At 45.8% G+C, this 19,210-nt stretch overlaps 1 protein-coding gene across 3 annotated transcripts; it reads left to right on the top strand.

Moving 5' to 3' along the window:
* The first annotated feature begins 1,426 nt into the window (after window positions 1–1,426).
* vldlr (very low density lipoprotein receptor) lies at window positions 1,427–18,715 on the top strand. 3 transcript variants are annotated; one of them, XM_077019627.1, is made up of 20 exons: window positions 1,427–1,733; window positions 3,998–4,117; window positions 5,680–5,802; window positions 7,762–7,884; window positions 8,176–8,547; window positions 9,016–9,138; window positions 9,509–9,631; window positions 10,084–10,203; window positions 10,421–10,546; window positions 10,879–11,050; window positions 11,217–11,441; window positions 11,569–11,687; window positions 13,131–13,270; window positions 13,808–13,949; window positions 14,036–14,185; window positions 15,839–15,901; window positions 16,486–16,527; window positions 16,956–17,033; window positions 17,142–17,311; window positions 17,809–18,715. In XM_077019627.1, the coding sequence occupies exons 1-20, from the start codon at window positions 1,667–1,669 to the stop codon at window positions 17,842–17,844; spliced, it is 2,634 nt and encodes an 877-aa protein (XP_076875742.1). In that variant the 5' UTR covers window positions 1,427–1,666; the 3' UTR covers window positions 17,845–18,715. The 3 variants fall into 3 exon arrangements, with proteins under 3 accessions (XP_076875742.1, XP_076875743.1, XP_076875744.1); XM_077019628.1 differs by lacking the exon at window positions 16,486–16,527; XM_077019629.1 differs by lacking the exons at window positions 15,839–15,901; window positions 16,486–16,527 and having other exon boundaries at window positions 1,428–1,733.
* Window positions 18,716–19,210: the final 495 nt, after the last annotated feature.

The raw sequence follows: 19,210 nt of genomic DNA on the forward strand, positions 1-19,210 counted from the left end.
GAAGTGGCCCCATGACATTTCAGTGATCGAAATAAAAGTCCTGGATATGGTTTTAATGAACATCAGTGTCTGTGAAGAAAAGTACACATTACACACTACGACACTACCTCCAATTTCATGTTGTAAATGTGAATCTTCAGCACTAAGTTATAAAATCGTTTCCAAAATGGGTTTGATCCTAATTGCAATAGCTTAAAATTATTGCTGCTTGGAAAATTATCAATACACAATACATCAGAAACTATATGCATCATTGCAAAAAGCATTGCAAAGTGAATATTTTCTAAAGTAGGTTCAATAAATGGGGTTCTTGTGTATCCCTCAATCATGGTGATATTTATGACACCATACACAGTTAGAAGTGATTTTAAAAGATACAAACGTCAACAAATCATGTTAAAGGGATTAACAGGCTCATCCAAAATATCATAAAGCATTGCTAAAAGACAGGAAAGAAGGGTGAAGCTTCTTCAACCCATCTGACTCTTGATCCAAGCCATGCATTTAGCCATTTTGAATGTCAAAGCAGTGTCTTCCCTGACATTTACACATGCGACAAAATCCAAAAACATGAGATTTTTAAAGCAGTATTAGTTATCATATTTATTGTGATTTTGTTGGAATCCTCTAATACTACGTTGACATACTGAGACACCCAGAGTCACACAGAGACACCGTGCATTGCTTTAGAAGTCACAGGAAAATTACCTGGAAAGTGAGAAATGTGGTATTCAGTATGGGTCAATCATTTAATATGAGTCAATCATTGAATATGAGTAAATCAAGAAAGTCAGATAACAAACATAACAAGTGATAAAATATTGAGGACTAGTTGAAGTTTGAATCTCATGATTACCTAACCACATATGACATCACAATAGCTGAGAGTTCCATGCATCTCCGGGTGATGAAACACATTATCTGGCCAATAAAATATCTGAGTCTTCACTTATATATTCAACAACATTTTCATTCCCTCAGTTATGTATTCAAGAGAATCTATGGGTTCCTTGCTCCAACGGTCCCGCTTTTGTTCACCACACCAAAACATAGCTAAAGTTGAATGACTAAATGTTTGTGTTTATTGTCTAAATGTATGTGTCAATAATTTACTTTAATGTGGTTATTAGGTTTTGGTAATTCTACTAATCTTTGTTTCATTAGGTGATATTAGAGCATTATTTTAATTTTAAAGTGGTTGATAGGTGGAGCCACACAGCACCGAGACATTTAAGCTGCAACACAATTCTGTAAAATCACGTAATAATGTTTAACACAAATCACAGTTTTACTGTCGTCTATATTTTGACTAATAATTTGTGAATTGTTTGCAATAACAAATTGTTATGTACTCAAGATGCAGGACGTCACGCAGTCTTTGAGACGTCTGTGGTACATAAGGGGTTAACAAAGTGTAAATGACATGTTGAAGGAGAAAATTCAACATGTTATTTGCCGCACGTTAATGCTATCAGTAAATAAAGACATGGATCACGGCTTCATGACTCGTTCGCAGCTAGGGCACTTCTGAGCGGGACGGGACTGCCTTAATGAGATAAAAGCGCGTGGTTCCGGTTGGTTTCTGTTTGTCCCACGGAGACATATCGGCTGTGCTACAGTGTCAGCGCAGAAGGGCCGGGAGCAAACCGTTCAGCTCTATCACGAAATGGTCACGTCTATTCTGGGGATCCTTCTGCTACCAGTTTGTCTTCAGCTGTGTGGACTTGCTCGAGGTAGGTGTTTGCCATGGCGATAATGCTGCGGTTGGTGATCTGTATGAACATTTGTGTAGATTTTGGGTGCGTTTGAGCTGCTAGAAGCGCTTGTCAGAGAAGTGGTTCTGTCAAACCCTTGTAATGAAGATGCACCAATGTGGCATTGAGGGCTCTTCTGGAGATGCGTGGATATATCGCAATGACGTGTTCGAATGTGTTATGATGCGGTACTATTTACCCCTATGCAAAATTGTAAATTTAACCTGTGCTCCAGTGAGCAATTGTGTATAATTCACAGGCTCCTCTGTCGCTCGTTGAAAAGGCGTTAAAGCACAGGCCTCTGCAAGTGTTTGTAGCAACATGCCGCCTGACGCCTTTTCGTCGTTGTTGAACATGAAGGATTTTTCCCAACCTCGTTTTATCGGGTAGCTTTATTTTTGCGCACATGGATTATCCGGCACTCTTAAATGCCCCCATGTGCGTGCAATGAACATTTTATTCTACGCGACCGAGGCATTTGCGTGCGTTGGGAATAACCCAGTAGTCCATGCACCAGTAACCTATAGGACACGGCGTGAGGAAGACTGGTGTGGGTGAGGAAGACTGGTGTGGGTGCGCAGATTGCCCTGCAATTGCGTAATTGACGAAGGACAGGTGCTTTCAGTTGTAGGATAGTGTGGCTGATTTTAGTCTCACGCTCACGTAGGTCACGTATATGAACAGAGCGCTTTGCGCGAGCGTGAAATCGCGTTGTTCCTATGGATCTCGCTTTTGTTCTCACGTGTTCCAAAATTCATATTTTGAGCACTAAAAGTGCGTTGTGCGCGTTGGTCGGTACACCGCTGACCTAATTTGAACGGGTTTTACAGACCATCTCGATCTTGTATTATTCAGTGGTCCTCTAGAAGAACTGGGTTGTAGTGTTTAAGAGGCGGGGACGTGACACCACTGCGTGTCTTACGTGAGCGTTTTCGCACGCTGCTCGGTTTATCGGTTAAATGTGAAACGCTCGCTAGATTTAAATCACGTGTGTTGGGGTGAGGAACTGTCTTGTTGTGGCTCGCCGGTATGTGAATTATTTGCAATATGACTGGCAAGGGGACCAAAGAGCACAGATTCATGGATCAGGGACTTCATACTCATCACTTACTCCACACCTAAACCGACTATTTCAGCTATTCCTGTCATGCATTTTCAGCAGTTATGTCAACAGTCTGCTTGTATTCAGAACTGACGCCTTTTTCCCCCGCACATTGCACCCACCGTGAAAGTTATGACCCAAATTGGCCCCGAAAACATGTTTGACACGCTCATTCTCCACTCAGTAGGGTTGCATTAGGCTTCTTTTTAGCTGTTTGGATGGTGTGGAGTGCACTGGTTTCGCTTTAATTGGCAGTGACAGCGTCCTCCTCTCCACCGGAGGCTAATCTGGACCTGACCTTCGAGGAGTCTGATTGGACCGAACGGCGTGTCACGCGTCATAATGAGCGCGGTGTGACCGCATTGTTCCGAACGCACATGAGCCCGTGACCCTGCATAGAAGACCCGCCGTCGTTTGTAAAGCACAGTCGGAAAGTGTTAGAAACGGAATTCTAAATATCCGTGTCATGATTTCCTCTTACGTGCTGATGTCGTTTGTTGGTGTTGGCCTTGTGTGTTCATACGTTAGAAAGCATCCTGAATGTTTGTAAAACCCACACCGCTTGCTCTTGCAGACAATGGACCGGCTCCTAGTAGCCATGTTGTCTCATTGAAGAATTTGCCGTTGACCCGACATAACGCACAACTCTGACGTTCCTAACGGGGGTGTAATGATCTGTGGATAAGGCGGAGGTTCGGGAAGAGAGCCGGTTCGTCGGCCTAGCCACCCGAGCAAGGCTGTCTTCCAATTCCACACAAGCTTACCCTCCTTGGCTCTCGTCATAAAGTATTTTGATGGCCACATCGGATCTACTGCTGTCCAGATACAGATGCGCATTTTATTCGGAAATGAGTGCGTTGTAGTTTAGTACTGCAGTTGGAATAAGGGTAACCCAATAAGTGTACAGGGTTACTAATGTGTAAACTTGGGGATTACCACTAGGTAATGAGGAAAAAAACAAACAAACAAAAAAAAACATTGGAATATTTTCAGTACATTACCAGTGTAGACTAAATGATTATACTTTGTATTTAGAAATTTTTAATAATGGCAGTATTTAGCAGTGGTGCTTTTAATGTTGCGTACACCTGCGTTTTGCTTCTCTGCAAGCAACCCAGTAAAACTTCTCTCCCGGGTCCAGGTTCCCGCACAGAATGTGAGCCGTCCCAGTTCCAGTGCGGGAATGGCCGCTGCATTCCGTCTGTGTGGCAGTGCGACGGCGACGAGGATTGCTCGGACGGGAGCGACGAGAACACGTGTGGTGAGTCGAGCCGTTTGTCTTCATGCACATACAGCGGTGGTGCACATGCAACAGCAGGAGACCCGGCCCGTTAGGCGGTCTGCTTGCTTGGGAGGCTGGAGGGCTTGGACTCTGCGCTGTGCACTTTCGGGAGTCTTGTGCTAGTTTAGAGCACTGATGCAATCCTCCTGGGCCTTCATCCTGAAGTGCAGACTAGGCACCCGCCCATCTGCTCGGGCAGCACCCAGATAGCGCACAATTCCATCGCTGCATCCAACCTTCTGACCAAACTGACCAGTGCCCCGACTGAGCCAAGTCCGTCTGCCACCAGTCAGGAGAGATTGGCATGACGATGACCTGAGAGCCACGAGGTCCCCTTCTGGATGATCCAACTCTCCTTGTATCTATGGTAACTGGGTCATAGATTGTGTGTGGGGGGGTGGAAGAGAGGAAGGGAGGGGTTGGCATAGATACGAATCTGCCTCCGTGATTCGTTAGTGTAACGGTTCCAGTGAAGTCATCAGAATTCCGGCCCAGTTCTGCAGCTCCCTGGCCCGTGCAGTGTCCACTGAGAGAGTGCCTCCTCTCTGACCGCCGCCTCTAAGCACACACACGGAATTCCAACCAAGTGAGCCTAAACTTTGACTCGTGTGGGGAGAATACTAATGTATGGTATTAGCTGTCCTGCCTGATCCACCCACAGTTGGCTATGGCCTCGGGGCGTACTGTCCAGGGGACATGAGGGGACTGAGAATGGGGCTTGGCTCGGCCTCTGGAAGGGAGCTGTTCCTGTAAGTTGGAAGGAAATCAAATGGACTTTACATATGTGAAAATGCAATTTACTTGACAATTGTGGCATGTAATGAATGCTCAGATATTTCAAGTGTTCTTGACTGACTTTGTGTGTGGGGTTTATTTTAGTAAAAGGTGGATAAGCATGTAGTCTCAGCACTGGATAAAAGTTAAAAGGGTAAAATAAATACTAACTTCAAAACAAGTATTTAAAGGATTAAGATGCCTTGTCATGTAAGCAAGATTCTCTCAGAGCTGTAAGTAACAGCTGCATGACCTTGAATATGAACAGTAGGTTATCAGGACATGATTAAGATGTTTTGGTATGTAGCTATCTGAACCCATGTCGTGTCAGAATGTCTAGTCGGTTCTTTCACACAATGCTGGGGGTTGTTGTGCACCTGATTTGACCATTTATGTAAAGGACAGCTTTATGAATATGAAAGCATTAATATTGCTTGTAAATTGTTTTTTTTTTAATGCAATTACAATTAAAATGCCATCTGCAGAGTTTAGAGGGTCCAGGATGCAGGCTTGCAACTCTGTGTTTTTTTATTAGTTTTCAAATTGTGGAACGGGGAGGAAAGTTTGAGATTCTTTTGAACAGCTGCTGCCTCGTTTTTGAAGTAATGCGGAGGTGTCCAGAGGTCAGCAAACGCAGTCTGGAATATGGGTTCCACTTCTGCCATGAAATTGCAGAGCGATGAGCTGCTTTTTTCTTCTGCCCCAACTGAATTTGTTCGTTTCAAAACCCGGTGAGAAGGTGTTCTGACCGCGTGTCTCCTTTGCAGTGAGGAAGACGTGCGCGGATGCCGACTTCGTCTGCCACAACGGCCTCTGCATCCCCAAGAGGTGGCACTGCGATGGCGAGCCCGACTGTGAAGACGGCTCCGACGAGAGCGTGGACGTGTGCCGTGAGTTGCGACCGACTGCGTCCTAACCTGCCGTGATCGGACGACCCCTAGCCACGTGTCCGTGCTGCTGCTAGCTCTGCCAACATGCTTATGGTCACGGCAGCCATTTTGATCAGCCAGTAATAAATCCCGCGGCTGATGCACAGTCATGGACAGCCAATAGAAGCGCACAAGGATATTTACCACGCATTCAGAGCATGCTCTGTTAGGTAATAGATCAATCCTTTGGGTACTGTGGCTGTCCTGAGTTGCTGTGCCGTGATTATCGTGTGGGTAGAAGAGCTGAAAAACATCAGGAAAAAACCAGACAGGAAAAACCATCCAGGAGGGTGTGCAGCGTTCTCCCATGGGTCATTCCCACCTGCTGTTGGGACCTTGCAGGCCGTCGCTTTCGTGCGCGTCACACCACAGATGTATTTGTGTGTCCACTCGGGTTGCGTTCTGGTTCACAAACGCATGCCGTCCTTTCATCCCGGTATCTCTGCTGAAAAATCCCAGCAGCCATTTTTATAAGGCATAGAACAGAGCTGCTTTAGGTGCCCACGTCTTGTCCGTGTCTCGTGTCCACGCAGGAGTGAGGACTGGGATGTGTTTGATACAAGTGAGCTCATTACACGGGCTAAACACTTCATACTTGCAACATGTTGGGGGGGGGGGGGTGTAATTGTTTCAAAAATGAAAGGTGAAATGATCAAACGAGGATCAATTACCTAGAATATTAATGTTATTTCTGTATTGCCGTTTCATGCAGTAGAATTGAAGTGGCGTTTTAGGCTCCGGTATCTACATGCAGGTGCATTTGCTGGCATGCAACGAACAAAGTCAGTGCCATTTATTTTGAGGGCAGGCATGTTTCCCACAGCCCAACAAAGCCGGACGAGTATTTTTATACACTGTACGTGCCACTCCATGTGGCTAGCTTCCCTATCAGTCCTTGTTTGACCAGCTGTTGGAAAGTTAGGCTGTAATAAACGGACACATATCATGTGCAAGTCTGCTTTCAGAAGGGTAACGGGACATGCTGTAGTTTAGTGTGTGTGTTTCTGTAAAGGCACCGCAGTATGGCCCAGAACTGACTGCTTACGTGGGTTATTTAATGATTTGCTTTTCCTGCTCTCTGTGACTACGGGCTGGGAAGGTGACCTTTGCCAGACTTAGTGGAAGGTGGGTGTGAGGGGTGTAGAGATATAAACCTCACCTAAAGAACATTTTTAGTTTTTAGTAGTTGGGCAGAAGTTCATCTGGGATTTAAGAAGTTGGATGTAAAATGTCACAGGTTTTAGCTGTATGGACAATCTGTGGAAATTCATCACACCTGGGTGCCAGGATGGACATCTTGAGGCATATCGCCTTTGTGTCTTGAGGGATGGTGGATCAGGTTGAGCTGTACTCCGGGGGGGGGGGGGGGGGGGGGGTTTCTGGTGCCACAGAGGACAAAGTATTCCCAGAGCAGGTTGTAATGCGGCAATTTGGAGACTACAGGTAACTGAACAAACGTGAGGGGATTTCGTGGAGGAGGAACTCGCATGACTGTGCCAAGTTGGTAATATGAAGAGAGTTGGTTATCCACAGTCACCTCAAGGTTGTGTGCCTTCTCAGTTGGAGTGATCCAAGTGTGATCAAATGATGAGGTGCTTAACATGAAGAGATGCATGAATAAATAAAGTTTGAGGGTGGAAATGAAAAGCAGTGGAAAAGCAGTTGAATATTGTTGAGTGCTTCTTCAGAACTTCAGGCTATATACTGTTTTATTACAGTTGGTGTTTTGGGCCTTTTCTAAGCCATGCTCTCTGCCAGTTTCTAGTTTTTAAGTGAACTACATTTGAACATGAGTCCAGATTGTACTGAATTATTCGCCTGTAATTTGGGTTCTCATAACCTTTTTCAAAATGGCTGGGGAGGGGTGCTTGAGAGGTTGTGTAACTTCTCACTTGCTCTAACCTTTCACTTGCTCTTCAGACACCAGGACCTGCCGCGTGAACGAGTTCAGCTGTGGCTCGGGCTCCACACAGTGCATTCCTATCTTCTGGAAGTGTGACGGCGAGAAGGACTGCGACAAAGGAGAGGACGAGATGAACTGTGGTGAGCCGGCACGCGCCCACTTGTGTGAGGCTTGCAAAAGTGACAGGCACCCCCCACCTGTGGTTTCTGTTATATGACTGAAGTGAGAATTTGATTGTGTGTGGCAGTTGATTCGCACATGGCTGGGGAGTTTGGGAAACTGGGATTATATTACCACTTTCAGACCTTGTAGAAAGTGACTCATTGGATGCATGTGCCCGCATAAACAAAAGGACTTCAGAAAATTCCATTAGTACCACTAGTTTTGGGATTTGACCCCAGACGCCCCGCCCCCCTGCTCCCCCCACCCAGGCAACGTCACCTGCGCCCCGCTGGAGTTCACCTGTGCCAGCGGCCGCTGCGTGTCCCGCAACTTCGTGTGCAACGGGGAGGATGACTGTGGAGATGGCAGCGACGAGCTGGCTTGCTCGCCCTCCTCGTGCTCCCCCGGCGAGTTCCAGTGTGGCAATGCCACGTGCATCCCTAGCGGGTGGGTGTGCGACGAGGACGTAGACTGCCAGGACCAGTCGGACGAGGCGCCGCAGAGGTGCGGCCGCGGCCCCACGCCGCCGGCCAAGTGCTCGGCCAGCGAGACCCAGTGCTCCTCGGGCGAGTGTATCCACCGGCGCTGGCGCTGCGACGGAGACGCCGACTGCAAGGATGGAAGCGACGAGAGGAACTGCCGTGAGTGGGCTGGGGGGGAGGGGTTAGTGGGCTGGGGGGGTGGGGCTAGTGCATTTCCGTCTAGAAGTAGCGGTTAAGTGGGTTTTCCAAGAAACCAGTGCAGGGGAAATCCGAAAGCATTGTAATCTTTTGTGTCACACTGAACTTGCACCATCGTTAAATATGCCAACACTGCGATTCGTTGGGGTAAAGGGGGGGGGGGGGGGGTTATTTATGCAAACAGGGTGCAATCGACATGGTGAGGTTGTGGTGCAGGAGCATCTGGCTGATGTCGGGGGGTGGGGAATGGCTGCAAGAAGGCAAGTTAGGAAAAACGCACGGCTGCCTTTTGCCCCAGAAATCCGTTTTGCGGCCGTGCGGAGGTGTTTGTGGAGTGGTGTGGAGGTGGTGGTTCTGTGGTGGGCGTGTCCTAGGAGTGAGGAGTCACCTGCAGGTCTTTGTCTCTTTGCTTCCCCCCCCCCCCGTCAGCCGCCCGCTCCTGTCGTGCCGACCAGTTCAAGTGTGATGACGGCAGCTGTATCCATGGCAGCCGGCAGTGCAACGGTATCCGTGACTGCGGCGACGGCACGGACGAAGTCAACTGTAAAAATCGTGAGTGCGGACGTCCAAATGATTTGGAGCCTCCTCTGGCCTTTTGAACGCTCCATCTGATCTTCTGAGAATTTAAAGTGGCAGGATGAAGTTGCCTCCAAGAGTGTAATGTGTGTGCGCTCTGCTGTAGTGAGGAACTGGGTCAAATCCACGCTCGATACAGTGTACAGTTTGTCCTGGTAATTTCAGATCTATAGTAATGAAATAATTGTTATAATACCCAGGGGCCAAGTCGTGGGATACTGCGTAGTAACAGCATGGCATGTGGCACATCACTATCCGATTGTGTAGATTTGGTTTGTGTTTATCTGCCTGCCTCTGTCATGGAGTTTTTTTTTCCCATCTTTTTTCTTTTCTCTCCTTTGTGTAGAGACTCAGTGTAACGGCCCTGACAAGTTCAAGTGTCGTAGTGGAGAATGCATCGAAATGAGCAAAGTTTGTAACAAGGTCCGCGACTGCCCCGACTGGAGCGATGAACCGATCAAAGAATGCAGTGAGTATAATCTGAACAAGTCGGGATTAACCGTGTGAGCCGAGCTGCTGTTTCCACGACAGCCTTCCTCTGCAGGTGTCCAATAACGAAGACGAGGGGAGCTCGGAGAGCAGAAGGCTGATTTTGGCATTGGTACATGAAGGCGGTGTTTAAATGTAGGGCTTGGTCTAGTGTGGCTCTTGGTCTGCTGATCTTGTGGCTATAAAGATGTGTGATGTAAAATATATATTTGTCAAAAATGGAGAACAAATATTGACTAGCTGTGAGTCATGATTTCCGTTTAAGTGCTCCAAGGCCGTGACTGAAACGGTCCAGTTCCCATTTCTGTAGTCGGCCAGATTGCCTCCAGAATATTGATCAGCGCTTGCTTCAGCTCTCTAGTTCGGTCTGTGTTCTGTTGGGTCACCATGCTGATTATTAATCATGCGAGTCGACTGCCTGCTTCATTTCAGATGTAAACGAGTGTCTGCTCAACAACGGAGGCTGCTCCCATATCTGCCGTGATATGGCGATCGGCTACGAGTGTGACTGCACCCCTGGGCTCCAGCTCATTGATCGCAAAACCTGCGGAGGTGCGTGAAACCACACAAGCTGGCAGGACTAACGGGGGGGGGGGGGGGTCGTCTTGGTGTGATTTTCATTGGAGCAGAGAAAGTTTTGGTTTCTCGTGCAGTTATGATGCAATACTTCATCTTCCTGTAGAGAGCACGGCAACAGTTATTTTGTTTGGAACAAAGTTCCTGCTCACGTGGTCATATGATTACCTCATTGGTCGTCTTCTTCCTGTAGATATAAATGAGTGTTTGAACCCTGGGATCTGCAGTCAGATTTGCATTAACCTTAAAGGAGGCTACAAGTGCGAGTGTCACAGCAGCTATCAGATGGACCCCACGACGGGGGTCTGCAAGGCAGTAGGTGGGTAACACGGAGCACCTATGTAGACGGCCGTCACTGCTGACGAAATGCCCTCAAGGTATCCTGAGCCAAGCGTGGGATTTCCCTTGGCCTAGCATGCCTGAAAGCCATTATTTGTCATTTTTGTTTTCAATAGTTTCACATGCTCAGCTGAGTGATTTTAATAGAGTTCGTCCAATACCTTAGAATTAATTATAATGCGTATAACTGGTATATATCTGAGTATAACCTGTCAATATCTAATTCTGTGTTGGACATCCATAAGCCCTTATACTCTGCCCCTGCAGTCAGGCCAAGCCTTCAACTGCAATCACTTCATCTCTGCCCCGCAGGAAAAGAACCTTGTCTGATCTTCACTAACCGGAGGGACATTCGCAAGTTGGGCTTGGAGCGTCGCGAGTACACCCAGATAGTTGAGCAGCTACGCAACACTGTGGCCCTGGACGCCGACTTTACCCAACAGAGGATCTTCTGGGCTGACCTGGGACAGAAAGCCATCTTCAGGTGACGGACAGGCTTCTGGTAGATTGTTTGGTGTTGAAGCCTAGTGTGATAACTATTTGAAATACTCGTCTGTTCCTGAAATGGTAAATGTTCGTCCTTCTTTTAAGTGATTTTATTTGTTTTTTGCTTTTTTCCTTAAACTTGCTTATTGATTTGGTTTCCACAGCACAGTACTGGACAAGCGTGAAGATGTGGCCAACTACACCAAAGTGATTGATAATGTTCTCATGCCTGTGGGGATAGCAGTGGACTGGATCTACAAGAACATCTACTGGTCAGATCTGGGCAGTAAGACCATAGCAGTGGCCAATTTCAATGGCTCAAAGAAGAAAGTGCTGTTTGACAGTAACTTGAAAGAGCCGGCGTCCATTGCAGTGGATCCTCTCTCTGGGTAAAGCGTTTTCAGATTTAAAATGATCTTTTTAAATCATCTTTTGTGTAAATGGCTGTTTCTATACATTTTGTGATCGAGTTGAACTAGCATGTCTGTGGTGGTATTTACTTTTTTTTAATCATAGGTTCCTTTACTGGTCTGACTGGGGTGAGCCAGCTAAAATCGAGAAGTCTGGCATGAACGGGGTGGACAGACAAGTCCTGGTTGAGACAGACATTCAGTGGCCCAATGGAATCACACTTGGTGAGGTATTTTTGCTTTACAGTGGGGAAAATAAGTATTTAGTCAGTCACCAATTGTGCAAGTTCTCCCACTTAAAAAGATGAGGCCGGTAATTGACATCATAGGTAGACCTCAACTATGAGAGACAAAATGTGAAAAAAAAATTGAGAAAATCATTTTGTCTGACTTTTAAAGAATTTATTTGCAAATAATGGTGGAAAATAAGTATTTGGTCAATAACAAAAGTTCATCTAAAAATTTTGTTGTACATCCTCTGTTGGCAATGACAGAGGTCAAACGTTTTCTGTAAGTCTTCACAAGGTTGGCACACACTGTTGCTGGTATGTTGGCCTATTCCTCCATGCAGATCTCCTCACGTTTCATCTTCATTGCCCTTGCTGATGGAAGGAGGTTTGGACCCAAAATCTCACAATACATGGCCCCATTCATTCTTTCATGTACACGGACCAGTCGTCCTGGTCCCTTTGCAGAGAAACAGCCCCAAAGCATGATGTTGTCACCCCCATGCTTGACAGTTGGTATGGTGTTCTTTGGATGCAACTCAGCATTCACTGTCCTCCAAACACGACGAGTTGTGTTTTTACCAAATAGTTCTACTTTGGTTTCATCTGACCATATGACATTCTCCCAATACTCTTCTGGAACATCCAAATGCTCTCTAGCAAACTTCAGACGTGCCTGGCTTAAGCAGGGGAACACGTCTGGCACTGCAAGATCCGAGTCCCTGGCGTCGTAGTGTGTTGCTGATGGTAGCCTTTGTAACGTTGGTCCCAGCTTTCTGCAGGTCATTCACTAGATCCCCCCCTTGTGGTTCTGGGATTTTTCCTCACCGTTCTTGTGATCATTTTGACCCCACGGGCTGAGATCTTGCGTGGAGATTAGTAGTGGTCTTGTAGGTCTTCCATTTTCTGATTATTGCTCCCACAGTAGATTTCTTCACACCAAGCTGCTTGCCTATTGCAGATTCAGTCTTCCCAGCCTACAATTCGGTTTCTGGTGTCCTCCGACAGCTCTTTCGTCTTCACCATAGTGGAGTTTGGAGTGTGACGGAGATTGTGGGCAGGTGTCTTTTATACTGTTAACGACTTCAAATAGGTGCCATTAATACAGGTAATGAATGGGGGAAAGAGGAGCCTCTTAAAGAAGTTACAGGTCTGTGACAGCCAGAAATCTTGTTTGTTTGTAGGTGACCAAATACTTATTTTCCACCATTATTTGCAAATAAATTCTTTAAAAGTCAGACAAAATGATTTCCTCAATTTTTCACATTTTGTCTCTCATAGTTGAGGTCTACCTATGATGTCAATTACAGGCCTCTCTCATCTTTTTAAGTAGGAGAACTTGCACAATTGGTGACTGACTAAATACTTATTTTCCCCACTGTATATGAGGTTCCTGTGAAGAAGCCCCTTCATGGTGTGGTAATGTTCATTTTCTTGACAGACCTGATCAAGAGCAGACTCTACTGGGTGGACTCCAAGCTGCACACGCTCTGTAGTGTGGACCTGAATGGAGATAATCGTCGTAAAGTGCTCCAGTCCCAGAACTATCTGGCCCACCCATTTGCCCTGACTGTGTTTGAGGTATGGGAATCTGGTTTGTAAAGTTGACCAGTTTCTATAGAGTCCACACTAATCTCACATGCTGTCCTTCAAAAACAGTTTTTTCTGCAGCATGTTGATGCTAACCAGACTTCCTGAATTTGGCCAATTCAAACATCATGTTTATACATGTATATAATCTGGTGTGTAGTTTAATCAGATCTGATTGTTGAGGTTAACTTTAAGACTCCCTGTAAGTGTACAAGCTCCATTCAAGCTTGGGAGTGGTTCAGACATTCATACCCTAGTTTGTCAGTGGGCGGATGGACTGATTGATTCCATATGGATCATAATTGAGAGAGAGTGTAGGAGAAACAGAGAGAGTTTTGTGAGAAACAAAAGCTGACCCACCTATAGATGGCGGAGACTAGTTTGTTACTGTTCTGTTGCCACTGGAGTCACAAATGCAAGCTTGGGAGGATCAATGTGCTACAGTGATTGTAATCTAATCCTGTTTACATGAGGAGAAACGGGCTTTGTGTTGCAAGCATGATTTTTAACACGCTTTTTACTTGACAGGATCGTGTGTTCTGGACTGAGGGCGAGAGTGAGGCCATATATGGGGCAAACAAGTTCACAGGCTTGGATGTGATCATGTTGGCTAACAACCTCAACGAACCACAGGACATCATTGTCTACCACGAGCTCATCCAGCTTTCCGGTGAGTCCACTGAAGCCGTGTTTAGTCGTACGGCGACGGGAACGGAGGCCACGACTGAAGCCAGTTCCTCTTCCTGCTTTGTTCAGGGACCAACTGGTGTGACGAGAAGTTTGAGAATGGAGGCTGTTCCTACATGTGCCTACCAGCTCCTCAGATCAACAAACACTCGCCCAAGTACACCTGTGTGTGTCCGGGACAGCAGGAACTGGGCCCGGATGGCCTGCACTGCAGACCAGGCGAGTGTGTGCCGGCATGCTGAAACTGCCCCTTCACCCCTTCACCACCTGCCCTTTCACAGTCTTTCGTTTTCACCTCGACTGTCCTCTTGTTGTGTGTTTTGTTTTTTTTGTGCGTGGCCAGTTTGAAAATGTTTCTTGTGCGTCTTGATGGCTCCTCCCCCTGACCCTTCACCCCACCCCCCACCCCCCTCATCTGCTTTCAGACTCTGCTCACACACTGCTTCTCCCACTCTGTTAGTCTCCTCTTAAAGCACAAGGCTTGTTTTCCTTGAATGCTCTTTCAGAGAGGGAGCATGCCATGTTGAGTAATATACAGACAGTGCTTGGTATTGAAAAGCGACAGTGGGAGGACAACACTGACAGGAGCTTATAGGAACGCAGGGGTACCGTTGAAGGCATCACCGCATGAATACTTTTATGGCTCTTAAACCTGAGCAAAATAATGGGCTTTTCTTTACCAAGCAAAGCATTGATGGCTATGGGGGGCCAGCAGGAGAGCTCTAATTGCCTTCATGCAGAATGCAGGGGCAGTAAAACATTCTCTCTGACATGGATGCTTTAAGGTGAAGATAAAGAGCACAAACTCCTTTTGAGGAGTAAAGACCCGAGCTTCATTGCTGGGTTCTTCTCTTTAGAACTGCAGCTAGATTCACACCCTGAAATCAGCTACGGATTTCTCCCCTTGTACCAAACCCACGATCCCCAGATTGTAAACTAACCCAGACTCTGAGCACATTATAAAGATTTTCTAAAGTTTTACGTGGAGCGAAGTCTGAGACTGAACTCGTGGCTTTTATTAGCTTAAGCCAAACTGGCAGTGTCTGTATTTCTTGTTTATACAAGAGATCCATTTTGACACTCCATATCCTATACAAAGCAGGACTTTTCTGTTATTTCATGTGGTTTGGTGTCCTTGCCGCATGTCTTAGGAGCCGTGGTTCTGACAGCAGATACTTTTGAAGCTCCTTCACTAGGGATCCATTCATGATGTGCAATTGACTCAAGTGACAGTTTTTAAAACATTTGCACCTAACCTTACATAACCTATTTTGGGAGTTTGAGCTTTCTACCTAACCAGTGTCACGCCCATAATGAGCTGTTTTTTAAATGACAATTTCATTTAATTTCAGAGCAAATCAAGTCTCACTGCCGTTCCGGATTAAAGAGTAGTGGTTATATTGGATGCGTTTTGAACAATTCATTCAGTGAGTCTAGAAAAGGCAGTAAAATGTGCACACATTGCGATGTAACTACCATGAAATATCAACAGCTGAAGTAAATATCTTTAGTACATGTCTTGTAATGCGCGGTGCAGGAAGATCCCCACCAGTGGATCGTTTTAATTTATTTTTCTCCCCTCTCCCTCTTTTTCCATGACTGTTTGTTTGACATTTTAATCTGTTTGTGTTGGGTGGGGGTGGATGGGTGGGAGAATCCCATTGAATATCTTTTGATTGCAACCCACATGCTACTTGCTGTCTGAAGCTGTCAGCTCATTTGTCATGGTTTTGATTGCTTCTTCAGTCCTACAAACAATTTTGGGGGGGGGGGGGGGGGGGGAATTTGGTGGGGAAAAACACATAGCACTGTTGTAATGCAATACACTACAGGTTTTGGCCATGGTGTTATCACTGTGCTCTCTTGTAACAGTGCCATCTACAGCTACATCTGTCCCACAAGATCAAGGGCGGGTACACGCCACCCATCCTCAAGGTAACCCAGTGTCCCTCCATGGGCCTTCTGGGCCGCATGTGCATGGCTCAAATAGCCTTAGTAATGTCCCCCTAGTGTAACACCCTCTAGCTCAGTAATGTCCCCTAGTGTGTCCTGAGCATTTTCGCCTGTGCAACAGTCAGGCTGGCGTTGTGCTGTCTTGCAGCCCTACCAGGTGTCTTGCTGCCTCGAAATGACATTGAAACATTTGGGAGAGCTGGAGAATGAATTAGTAAGTGGTGTGTAAGACCGACGATGCCATTTTAATCGAAGTGACGCAAGAACTCCCCTTACTGCTACCATCTGTTAATTCCATTGATTAATGAAGAGGCATTTTCAGCAGTGGTCACTATATTTATTTATTTATTTTTAAAGGAGGTTGTTGGCTATTTAGGTCGACAGCATGGCAACCTAATTCCACTGCAGTCTGAATGCTCACCTCTGAAGCTCAGCAAATAACTTGTAGCCTAGTGACTTGTATGACTCGTTGGTCGATGCCTCTGTAACCTACAACAACAGAGTTACAGGTGTATTGGTATAAAAAAATGTCTTTGTGCCGCTGAAACCTCTCCCCCTGTTCAAAGCCACTCCAAAACCAAAGGCCGCCCCCCAGACAGAGCCTACTGGTAAGCTCAACCGGCTTGCCCAGTGCTAGTTCTACTTGCTCTTTAGCTTTTCTTCAGATGAACTAACCCTGCACATGGGTTGTAAAAATCATGGTTTAGTGCAAGGGTTTCTGGCTGTGCTGCAATCGCGTGTGCTGCTTTGATTGGGATGTCGCCTATAGGGTCCCTAGTCTCAGATCCCATCTCTGTGCCTTTTAATCACCACTTTAGTGTCTGTATTAGGTTTTCCTTTTTGTTTTGTTTTATTTATTTATTTATTTTTCTCGTGTCATTACTTCTACCTTCCCCTAACCACTGAATGAATGATTGGTTTCTTCTGACACGTGACCGTCTTGGAAGACCTAGCATAACCATCGACCAGTTTGACTTTTGTTTTTGTGTTCACATGATCCGTTGATTTGGACCAACCTTTTTGTCTTCTCCAACAGAAGGAAACATAAGTACCTCCATACATGAGGTCAAGTCCACCAAAGGATCAGCTGCCGCCTGGGCCGTCTTACCAGTGTGTGAGTAGCCCTACTTTTCTGTGCGCCATTCATCTTTGCTGTGACGCTGAAGTGCGAGTGAGTGAAAAGGCTCGTGTCTGACACGTCGTTGGGCTCTGCGCTCCTCAGTGCTGCTGGCTGTGGCTGCCGCGGCTGGATACCTGATGTGGCGGAACTGGCAGTTGAAGAACAAAAAGAGCATGAACTTTGACAACCCGGTCTACTTGAAGACCACGGAAGAAGACCTCAACATCGATCTCGGCAGACACACTGCGTCTGTGGGGCACACGTATCCTGCAGTGAGTCTAACCGGTGTTGCTTTGATGTACAGTAGAAGACTGACTGTTGCAGTAGCACACTTCAGTGCTCAGTGTATCGGTCACTATAGGCCATCGCGGGTGTGGGGCTAGTTTGACTTTTCACTTCCCACTAATTAGTGTTCTCATTCCACAAGCCACATTCATGTCCAGTCTTGTGTGCGTAATGAGCAGCTTGTGTGGCGTTTGATGCATGCAGCCCTTCGTAGCATGTGACCCATGTCCTGAAAGTCAATTTCTCTCGCACCTTATGCAAATTTGTAATTATATTGGCTCATAAGGAATATTGCAATGGGGGATGGGACAGTTTAGATAGGAAAAACTCATTGCCCTTTGCGTCAAGACGTATATAAATTCATGACCTCGTTCAGCATTACCTAAACATTCATATGTTAACGTTTGCACAAGATTCATTAGCAAGGCTTGGTACAGAAAATCTCTTTAAATTGGCCTGTGAATAATTGCTTCTTTCCCTCCAGATTTCAGTGGTCAACACGGAGGATGACCTTCCGTAAGCGGGCTGTCGTCCCTCCATTCGTGTACTGTCCGCTCGGCATCCTTGCCAACCACTGTTGCTGCAGAAGACCCACAGTCCGATGCCTTCCGAAGTGCATTTCACAGTTGTTTCTTGGGGATGGTGTGCGTTTTTTTTGTGTGAAATGTGATGATGAATTGCTTCCTTCTTGGAGTAAAATGTTCCCAAAGCATTATGGAATTGAGGATATGACCTTTTTACGGACTCTACCCCCAACTTTGGGCCCTTGCAAAATTAGTCAGCAGCTGAACTACTGAGAGCCTAGACAGAGACTCCAAATCCAGACATTACCAGTTCTGTTGGAGTGTGTGAGTGTGTGTGTGTGTGTGTGTGTGTGTGTGTGTGTGTGCGCGCGCGTGTGTGAATATTTAAATGAAATGCTTATTTTTTAGGCGGTAATGTCTAAGATTGAGTAAGAATGCAAGGTAATTTTTTGTTTGTTTGTTTTTTTTCCTTAGGAACATTTACCTCCAGAAGCTCATTCTTATAAAGCTTTTTGTGTGTCCTAGGAAAACCCCAAAGCTCTATAAGAGGAGTGCTAGTAGATTGTTTGTAAAACACTGTACATATCCCTCTTAAACATAATCAGGATTCTCCAAGCACTTTGATCAAAAGGTCCTGTGTAAATAAGATTGTATACATTTGACTGACTCAATTTTGCTATGGTGGGTCATAGTACCAGGGTAGAAAAAAAAAGTATTTAAAAGGAAAACCAAGTTTGTTAAACTATTTTGTATGTTTGTGCTGTTCCTGTGATCTTTTTATAGCATTGTACAGGGGGACACAGTGCTCTGTATTGAAGAAACCTTTGCAAACACTTAAAATAAAATGAAATGGTCTGTTAAATCAGATTACTGTTAAAGTAATCCCTTTGTCCACTTTCTTAAAGGCCATAGTAACTTGTATGATTGTTTAACCTAAAGGATTATGAGGGCTAGAAAATGGAGACAATGTTTGTGCTGGTAGTGTTCTGGTCACAGACAGTGCAGGTTCTTGACTAAACTTCACATGTAGTAAACTCTTCTGGCTCAAGTGGTGCCTAATCCAGATTAATGTGGGTGTGCAATGAGATGAAGATTTTGTGAAATGTTTAGCGGTCTTGTTAATTGCGATTAGTTTAGAATAATGGCATTTATGTTCAAGGGCTTGTGTGCATTGGGGGGGGTTTTGATCATCATAACCCTGTTTGCCCAGATATTCCCTGCTGACAGATGCATGTGATGTGAAATGCAAGATCTGCATGCAGGTGTATTGGGAGCCATGTTTAAGTGACACTAGCGACTGTAGTGGTTCAGTCGTTTCTTTTACAAGCTTACAATTCGATCCCAACATCAAGCTGCTGGCTA

The sequence above is a fragment of the Brachyhypopomus gauderio genome, chromosome 10 (genome assembly GCF_052324685.1).
Source record: "Brachyhypopomus gauderio isolate BG-103 chromosome 10, BGAUD_0.2, whole genome shotgun sequence".
NCBI classification, from domain to species: Eukaryota; Metazoa; Chordata; class Actinopteri; order Gymnotiformes; family Hypopomidae; genus Brachyhypopomus; species Brachyhypopomus gauderio.

Excerpts from the sequence above, each read along its gene's own strand:
- vldlr (XM_077019627.1), top strand. The coding sequence starts at position 1,667 with ATGGTCACGTCTATTCTGGGGATCCTTCTGCTACCAGTTTGTCTTCAG. Across the intron at positions 10,204-10,420 it reads TGATCGCAAAACCTGCGGAG|ATATAAATGAGTGTTTGAAC; the intron begins GTGCGTGAAACC and ends TTCTTCCTGTAG. Across the intron at positions 15,902-16,485 it reads ACACGCCACCCATCCTCAAG|CCACTCCAAAACCAAAGGCC; the intron begins GTAACCCAGTGT and ends CCCTGTTCAAAG.